Genomic DNA, 10,000 nt, shown 5'->3' with positions numbered 1-10,000 from the left:
TTAGCGGCAAAGACCGTGTGAAGAGTAACGTCCCTTCATCCGAACGCACTATTACGATTCTGATATTGGAATAGTCAGTTTTTCACAATTTCAGTTTAAAATGGGTGAGTAAAATTTAAGTAATATGCTTTGACATCTTTTACCGAGTTAGTTGTGTGTATGTTGTTTACATTTAAAGCAATTGAACATTGAAAAAGCTAACAAACAAGCAAGGACACATTCAAATAACACAAACATTTGTTCCACTGTAATGCACAAATAAATTGCAATCCCCAACCAAACAACGCATACAATAACACACCGCAATCAGTTCATATTATCAAATCAGCTTCTAATCAAACAATCTAACCCCCCAAGGGCACAGCTAGCAGTTAATTAAACTTTCATAACTCACACATACAATCCCTTCCGCAGAGGAAACATATCTGAACTGTTTTCACTTCACCGACTGTTGGTAATGGTATATGACAATAATCGTAACAAAGACAGAGAGATCATAAACCAGTTTCACTTGAACGCAGAAAAGATGCAGTTGAGCTTTGATATGATTACAATGATTATTTTCGAAGGATTGTGTGTGTGTGCTATGTCAATAAAAACGCTAAACAAATTGAATATTTCAGATGTCATAACATTATCATAGAATGCCCAAACGTTCAACAATAAATGTTTTCTTCCAGAATGGCAATTCATCCATTAATCTTTACTCTTAAGATACATTTATCTAGCATTAGTTAATTGCTTTGTAACAAAATATGATATGGTTATTGGTACTTATATCGCGGTAAGCATCGAGTTCAGTCGTGTCTTCGTGAAAGGTACATGGGTACCAAAATATGGATATAAACAAAATACATATTATGGCAATTGTGGTTATTTGATCCCCAAACACGCCAACAAAAGCTATGTTTGTTATACGTTTTGGAGGTGTGGGTTCACATCATCTCTGATGCATTTATATATATATATATATATAAACTATTTTTTACTGGAAAAAAATTGTTTAATGGATAAAAAAAAACTGGTAATGGTAATGAAGTCTCCCGTCGGACCGACGGACGAGTAGCCAGGCAGGCTTATCTGTCGGTGTGTGTCCTCATAATTATACCTGACCAGCACAGGTGACGTTTTTTGTGGGTTTTTTTTTAGTGAAGAGGAGTTGTGCAGTCTCTTCCCCACTCTCTCGCCTACCGACGCTCACAGTCCCACAGGTGCAGATACTGCCACTGGTATTCAAATGATTAAACGGGTGTTTTCTTCATCAATGGGTAAATTTGGTACTTTTATTTTAAGTCAGAAGACGAACAAATACTTATAATGATATTTGGGAGGGTGTGCACATTCACTTTCGTCTGATTTTCGAGGATGTTCCATGAATATTTTTAGCGAGACCGCGTGGACATACGCATCTCCATTTCCTTTTTTCCGGGTCACCGAAAGGCGAAATTTTCGTCAAGAAATCCCTATTCTGAAGAAAGGATTTTGTACATTTTCGGTGACATTTTTTTTTGCAAGTTTATTAGATATATGGAGTCATTGTGTGTGTGTGTGTGTGTGTGTGAAGGGATTATCCGTTTTGACTAAGCTCTGTTTATCTTTGGGATAAACACTAATTAATTCTTCAAAGATATAAAGATAATACGCATGAAGAACTGCTGGCACATTCTCACACACACACAACACCCCCTCCCTCCCCGTACACACATGTAAACACACACTCCACACCACCTTCATACCAACACCACCCCTTCCCCAACCCTACACCACCACCACAACTCCACACTCCACACCACCTCCTCACCCACCCCACACCTCACCACAACTCCACACCCACACCACAACTCCACACCACCCTCATACCAACACCACCACCACCACCACCACCACCCCGACACCCACCGACACCAGTCCCCCGACGAGGTCTGTGGTCATGGGGTCCTCCTCACGGCCCAGCTGGGGAGGGAGGTAGGGGGCGTACAGCTCCGAGGTCCTCAGCATCTCCACCACCTTCTCCAGGGCCTGGGCCACCGTCAGGGAGCTCGTCTCCTGGGCCGCGTTGATCATGTTGATCACCTGCCGATGTTACCACGGATAATGATACATTCGGCCCAACGCTCACTTTGTATCACAGATCGTGAAATACGCTTACAGTTGGGCCAACAGCAAAGTGAGAGCTGTGTGATCAATGGTTTCTCCATTGCAGTGGGAAGTCATTTACAGCTTAGTCTTTTGTGAAGGACTATGACTGTCAAACTAGGAGGCAAAATTGCACTGGCCTCTTATCGCTGCAGCCCTGGGGGATTAGGTGGCCTTTGGGAACCATCCCAACGCCGACTTTCCTAAAATCCTCTTGGCCGAGAGAGTGGGGATGTAACTTGGGCAAGGCACTCTCCAGTGTAATCAAATTCTAGCCCAGATACTTGGGACGGTAGTTGCCTCCTCTGCTGCTCTCATGGTCATAGTCGGACACAACTATCATACATATACCTTTTAAGCAATCGACTGGAGATTAAAGAATAATGAGGAGGCGGGGAGAGTAGAGGATGAACAAACAATAATGAATGGTAACTCTCTCCATTTACAAGGTACACGATTTCAAGTCAATGCTGCTAGCACATAGGTAAATAAAAGGACCTTCGTCGTTGAAGGACTTCCACAGAGCAACCTTACCCAGTAGCCAAGAACTTCTTGGCGTTCCTCTGAGACATCGAAAAAAGTATCTTTTACAACAAAGAAGAGGAGAGCAAGACCCAGCTATCGATACTTATATACCATCATCGGTTGATATTTATAGGTTACTATCCTCGGTCCATGACCGAGCTATAGGTACATCCAAGTGCCTATCTTCGGTACGAGACTCAGCTATTGATAGTTATATAGTAGGTATCTTCTGTAAATGACCGAGCTTTTGAGGATACCTCTAAAGCACCAATCTTCGGTTAGATACCAAGCTACTGATAGTTATATAGCGCCTATATTCGGTTAGAGTACCGACCTACAGATATAATTATAGTGCCTATCGTCGATTGATACCGAACTTTTAATAGTTACATAATGACAACCTTCGGTTAGAGACGTGGCTATTGTTACCTTTATAGTTACTATCTTCGGTTACAGACTAAGCCATCGAAACGTATAGTGTTACTGTCTTCGGTTAGAAACCGTGGTATTGAAACTCATGTCTACCGCCTATTTTCGTTCAGATACCGAGTTACTGATACTTTTATAGCGCGTATTTTCGCTTACAGACCGAGCTATTGATATATATCGCCTATTCTCGGTCAGAGACCCAGCCCTGACAGCTTTGTAAATACGCAGTCATTTGCTCAAAAGGCTGTCTACCTGCGTCAAGCCAACCCTAGGCGCCCATCATTCGTTTCTTATGCCATTCAGTCAGGCTTCTCTCTCTCTATATAAATAAATATATATATATATATATATATACAGAGATGCATACACAGACAGATTCTGGCGCGCGCGCACACACACACACACACACACACACACACACACGCACACACACGCGCGCACTCTCTCTCTCTCTCTCACACACACACACACACACACACACACACACACACACACACACACACACACACACACACCACATACACACACATAAATACACACCTTGGTGATGGGTGCCTCGATGCACGGAATGCTGGAATGCATCCTTGCCACTGATTCTCTTCTGCGTGGGAAGCCATGGAGACTACCTGTGAAAGGAACAGCTTCTTCAATCTTCAGTTACTGAGTCTATCCGTCAAAAGAAAGTTATGTTCAAATACTTAGACTACCTATGGAAAGAACAATATCTGCAATTACTTAAATTACCTGTGGAAAGAACAATATCTTCAATATCTTCAATTACTTAGACTACCTGTGGAAAGAATTGCCTTCTGTTACATTGGCTGCTTGTGGGAGGAACAATTTGTTCAATTACTTACAGGCTATTAGAATTCCGGTGGAAATAACGCTATCTTCAATTACGTAGACTACCTGTGGTAGTTACACTATCCTCAAGGACTTAGAATCATGTGGAAAAAAAAACCCCACTGTATCTTCAGTTATTTAGAACTCCTGTGAAAAGAGCGGTGTCTGCAAAATTTCACATACTATTAAGAAAAAAGAAGAAGAAAAAAAAAAATATATGAAAGAATGAAAGAAAGAAGACCACAAAGAAAGGAAGAAAGAAAGGAACGAACAAAGGAAAAGAACTCGAAATGGGGAGGAAGGATGAATTAAAAAAAAAAAAAAGGGAAAAAAGAAAGAAGCATATTCCTATTACCTACTGTTAACCCTTTCACCGCCAGTCAATTTAGAGTACAAAATAACACAGAAAAAACAGTGGCTAAGAATAGCTGGGGATTCCCCCCGCGATGTATAGAAAATATGGCCTATCCTACCACCGAACATTAAGAGCAGTAGATTCATGGATAACAGACCCCTGAATGGTCAACTTTCAGTGGCATGGGTCCTCTACCATGCTTGTGCATAAATGCGAGCTTGGCGGTGAAAGGGTTAGACGGGCGCAATAGTCGAGTGGTTAAAGCGTTGGACTGTCAATCTGAGGGTCCCGGGTTCGAATCACGGTGACGGCGCCTGGTAGGCAAAGGGTGGAGATTTTTACGATCTCCCAGGTCAACATATGTGCAGACCTGCTAGTGCCTGAACCCCCTTCGTGTGTATATGCAAGCAGAAGATCAAATACGCACGTTAAAGATCCTGTAATCCATGTCAGCGTTCGGTGGGTTATGGAAACAAGAACATACCCAGCATGCACACCCCCGAAAACGGAGTATGGCTGCCTACATGGCGGGGTAAAAACGGTCATACACGTAAAAACCCACTCGTGTGCATACGAGTGAACGCAGAAGAAGAAGAAGGTGAAAGGGTTAAAATCATTTCACCGCCAATGTCGCATTTCAGCACCAGTCATGCACAGCTTCGTTGTTGCTGAATCGCGACCAGGATCATGGGTAGGTTATCCGCGAACCAACTGCTCTTAATTTTCAGTAGTAGGATTGGCCATGTTTCGTACACGTCACAAGGGAATTCCCACCTATTTTTAGACACTATCTTTTCACTGTTTTTGGTGCCAAGGAGTGTTGTTCTCTAAACTGATTGGCGGTGAAAGGTTACACTAGTTAAAAACGATAACACGGAAAAAAAAGAAAGAAAAAAAGAAAAGAAATTAAAAAAGGAAAAACAAAGAAAGAAAAAAAAAATGACGAACGAAAGAATGCGACAAAAGAAGAAGAAAGTCATAAAAAAATGAAACAAAGGAAGAGGAATTACGGAATGGAGAACAAGAAGATAAAAAAGAAAGGAAGAAATGAAGAAAGACAGAAAGAAAGAACCGTGGAAATAGTATTGAAGGGGCAAGGAGGGGGGGGGGGGGGGGGGGGGGGGGGGGTAAAGAGAAGAAGAAAAAGAGAAATTGGGGGAGAGATAGAGAGAGAACGGACGCACAGAGAAAGAAACAGACAAACAGAAAGATAGACAGACAAATACAACAACAGAAACACAGTATACATGACGACACACACAGAAAACGAACCTGTGCAAAACAAAAGACACCTACAGGTAGAGAAGAAGAAGAAGAGACGGAACAAAAGAAGAAGAGGAGAGTAGGGACTGAACAAAAGAAGAAGTAGGGACTGAACAAAAGAAGAAGTAGGGACTGAACAAAAGAAGAAGTAGGGACGGAACAAAAGAAGAAGTAGGGACTGAACAAAAGAAGAAGTAGGGACGGAACAAAAGAAGAAGTAGGGACGGAACAAAAGAAGAAGTAGGGACTGAACAAAAGAAGAAGTAGGGACTGAACAAAAGAAGAAGAAGAAGTAGGGACGGAACAAAAGAAGTAGGGACGGAACAAAAGAAGAAGTAGGGACTGAACAAAAGAAGAAGTAGGGACGGAACAAAAGAAGTAGGGACGGAACAAAAGAAGTAGGGACGGAAGAAAAGAAGAAGTAGGGACTGAACAAAAGAAGAAGTAGGGTCGGAACAAAAGAAGAAGTAGGGACGGAACAAAAGAAGAAGAGGAGAGTAGGGACTGAACAAAAGAAGAAGTAGGGACTGAACAAAAGAAGAAGAAGTAGGGACGGAACAAAAGAAGAAGAGGAGAGTAGGGACTGAACAAAAGAAGAAGTAGGGACTGAACAAAAGAAGTAGGGTCGGAACAAAAGAAGAAGTAGGGACGGAACAAAAGAAGAAGAAGTAGGGACTGAACAAAAGAAGAAGTAGGGACGGAACAAAAGAAGTAGGGACGGAACAAAAGAAGAAGTAGGGACGGAACAAAAGAAGAAGAAGAAGAAGTAGGGACTGAACAAAAGAAGAAGTAGGGACGGAACAAAAGAAGAAGAAGAAGCAGGGACGGAACAAAAGAAGACGTAGGGACGGAACAAAAGAAGAAGAAGTAGGGACGGAACAAAAGAAGAAGTAGGAACGGAACAAAAGAAGTAGGGTCGGAACAAAAGAAGAAGTAGGGACGGAACAAAAGAAGAAGTAGGGACGGAACAAAAGAAGAAGAAGTAGGGACTGAACAAAAGAAGAAGAAGAAGTAGGGACGGAACAAAAGAAGAAGAAGTAGGGACGGAACAAAAGAAGAATAAGTAGAGACGGAACAAAAGAAGAAGTAGGGACGGAACAAAAGAAGAAGTAGGGACGGAACAAAAGAAGAAGAAGTAGGGACTGAACAAAAGAAGAAGTAGGGACGGAACAAAAGAAGAAGAAGAAGAAGTAGGGACGGAACAAAAGAAGAAGAAGTAGGGACTGAACAAAAGAAGAAGTAGGGACGGAACAAAAGAAGAAGTAGGGACGGAACAAAAGAAGAAGAAGAAGAAGTAGGGACGGAACAAAAGAAGAAGAAGTAGGGACTGAACAAAAGAAGAAGTAGGGACGGAACAAAAGAAGAAGAAGAAGAAGTAGGGACGGAACAAAAGAAGAAGAAGTAGGGACTGAACAAAAGAAGAAGTAGGGACGGAACAAAAGAAGAAGTAGGGACGGAACAAAAGAAGAAGAAGAAGAAGTAGGGACGGAACAAAAGAAGAAGAAGAAGTAGGGACTGAACAAAAGAAGAAGTAGGGACGGAACAAAAGAAGAAGAAGTAGGGACTGAACAAAAGAAGAAGTAGGGACGGAACAAAAGAAGTAGGGACGGAACAAAAGAAGAAGTAGGGACGGAACAAAAGAAGAAGTAGGGACGGAACAAAAGAAGAAGTAGGGACGGAACAAAAGAAGAAGAAGTAGGGACGGAACAAAAGAAGAAGTAGGAACGGAACAAAAGAAGTAGGGTCGGAACAAAAGAAGAAGTAGGGACGGAACAAAAGAAGTAGGGACGGAACAAAAGAAGAAGTAGGGACGGAACAAAAGAAGAAGAAGTAGGAACGGAACAAAAGAAGAAGAAGAAGTAGGGACGGAACGTAAGAAGTAGGAACGGAACAAAAGAAGTAGGGACGGAACAAAAGAAGAAGTAGGGACGGAACAAAAGAAGAAGTAGGGACGGAACAAAAGAAGTAGGGTCGGAACAAAAGAAGAAGTAGGGACGGAACAAAAGAAGAATAAGTAGAGACGGAACAAAAGAAGAAGTAGGGACGGAACAAAAGAAGAAGTAGGGACGGAACAAAAGAAGAAGAAGAAGTAGGGACGGAACAAAAGAAGAAGAAGTAGGGACGGAACAAAAGAAGAAGTAGGGACGGAACAAAAGAAGAAGAAGAAGTAGGGACGGAACAAAAGAAGAAGTAGGGACGGAACAAAAGAAGAAGAAGTAGGGACGGAACAAAAGAAGTAGGGACGGAACAAAAGAAGAATAAGTAGGGACGGAACAAAAGAAGAAGGGACGGAACAAAAGAAGAAGAAGTAGGGACGGAACAAAAGAAGAAGTAGGGACGGAACAAAAGAAGTTGGGACGGAACAAAAGAAGAAGTAGGGACGGAACAAAAGAAGAATAAGTAGAGACGGAACAAAAGAAGAAGTAGGGACGGAACAAAAGAAGAAGTAGGGACGGAACAAAAGAAGAAGAAGAAGTAGGGACGGAACACAATTAGGATGTATGTGTTTACCATTTGCAATCTGATTGAAGGTATCCGTGGACACTGACTTCACAGTGACGTATTGACTGACCTTGCTGCAACACAAAACATACACGGTTCACAATAAGTTAGGGACTGCTTGAGAAGAAGTGCCTAATTTTCTTAATTAATTCAGCTTCAGTTTCAGTTTCTCCAGGAGGCGCCACTGTTTCCGAACAAATCCATAATTATACAACTACACCACATCTGCAAGGCAGATGCCTGACCAGCATCATAACCCAACGCGTAGTCAGGCCTGGAGTGCATGATATTTGTGTACCTATCCGAGTGGATTTCTTCTGAAGAATTTTGGCCCAGAGGACAACGCTCTCGTTGTCATGGGTTCTTGTGGGTTTTTTTGGGTTTTTTTTCAGTGCGCTAAATGCGTGCTGCACACGGGACCTCGGTTTATCGTCTCAACCGAACGACTAGACTCCCGGTTCGATTGTCCAGTCATACTTGGGTTAAAGGGCGAGGGTCCAACCCGACACTGACGGACACTGTGCTGACAGACGAGCGTCTTAAAATACCCTTGACCGCCATCAACGTATTACGTACGTGGATAGTGACGTCACTGATGACGTCATCAGAAAAAAGGGGGGAAATAGCTCTGGAAGGCTGAAAATTCAGTTTGTCCAAAGTGGTATATCTCCAGACCATTTTTCTCAGTTTAAGGCTTATTGTTTTGGATAATGTTTTATGACCTGAAACAACACTTTCTTCTGTTTTCCCCCTGGCACTGAAGGGGTTTTAACCATTCTGCCACCTTGCTCAAAGACATCTCCTTAACATACTTGGTTCACGAATTGTGAAGGACGAGTTAGGCGGAGCTCTCACTTTTTGTTTTCTTGATGGGGGATCAGGGGTGGGGGTGGGGGTGGATGTTGAAATGATGCTGCATTTCTGGCAAACAGTGGTGTTTATAGCCTACATTATGTGTATCGCTCTTAACCAGGGGTGTATTCTTGCAGATGCACGTGCACTTCCGGTAAAAAATTGCTGTTCATGTTGCACGTGTTCCTGATAAAGCTGTGTATTAAAATTCAATGAGTGAGAGATCAGTGGTGCACCATAGGCAGCCTCATTAATTTTTTTTTAAAGATCACTTTCGATTAAAACAACAACAACCACCAAAAAATACCAACAAAAAAAACAAAAAACAAAAAACAACAACAACAAAACAACAAAACCACAGCAACATTTTATACCTGCTTTTCTGAAGTGGTTTTCATGATTTTGTGAAGTCTGTACAATTTCTGATTTCCTGTCAAGGAATTCGAACACGTATATCGAAACCGAAGATGCAAGTTCCAGTGTTATTTATCTCCTGTGTTTGGCAGTCAGGTAAATAGAAGTATGAATTAATCCATTCTGTTAAACACTGTGCCCCCCCCCCCCCCCCACCCCCACCCCACCCCACCCTATTAGCGAAACGAGTTTTTAATTCGACTCAACTACAAACACTCTTTATGGCGTTGAAGTGTCATTATCTTTTCTTTGCTGATGGAAATGTATCAGCGAAAACTAAACAAACAAACAAACAAAAGGACACAGGCTGCACTAGTTGCAAGCACCAGGAATTAATTAACTGCGAAATCATTCTTGCCCCACGGCTGTTGAATATGACCCGTGTTAAAAAAATAATCCACACAATAATCTCGACTGTCATGAAGAAAGGTGTAATTTTCTTTGTATATCGCACAATCAAAAAGATTGTGTTGTCGAGATATCTTTGAATTTGTAATATTCTCGTGATTTCAAAAATACAGGACATGATAAATAGATATGACAGAAGGGTGGGCTACAGAAATGGTTTATCATTATCGTCGTCGTCATCATCATCATCATCATCATCATCATCACAATGCTCTTCCTCATCTTCCTGATCATCATCATCACTTTATTACTCTCATTATTGCTATCGTTGTC

At 41.9% G+C, this 10,000-nt stretch overlaps 1 protein-coding gene across 9 annotated transcripts in view; it reads right to left on the bottom strand.

Moving 5' to 3' along the window:
• Positions 1 to 10,000, bottom strand: part of LOC143282012 (high affinity cAMP-specific and IBMX-insensitive 3',5'-cyclic phosphodiesterase 8A-like) — a 215,842-nt gene that overhangs the window by 20,127 nt on the left and 185,715 nt on the right. For all 9 annotated transcript variants that reach the window (XM_076587421.1, XM_076587422.1, XM_076587419.1 and 6 more), the window contains exons 10-12: positions 8,063 to 8,127; positions 3,631 to 3,716; positions 1,900 to 2,073 (exon numbers count right to left, since the gene is read on the bottom strand). In XM_076587421.1, coding sequence (XP_076443536.1) covers positions 1,900 to 2,073; positions 3,631 to 3,716; positions 8,063 to 8,127 — 325 coding nt within the window. The remainder of the gene's footprint in view (positions 1 to 1,899; positions 2,074 to 3,630; positions 3,717 to 8,062; positions 8,128 to 10,000) is intronic.

This window comes from Babylonia areolata, chromosome 5 (genome assembly GCF_041734735.1).
Source record: "Babylonia areolata isolate BAREFJ2019XMU chromosome 5, ASM4173473v1, whole genome shotgun sequence".
NCBI classification, from domain to species: Eukaryota; Metazoa; Mollusca; class Gastropoda; order Neogastropoda; family Buccinidae; genus Babylonia; species Babylonia areolata.
This window is presented reverse-complemented; position numbering and strand designations above follow the sequence as displayed.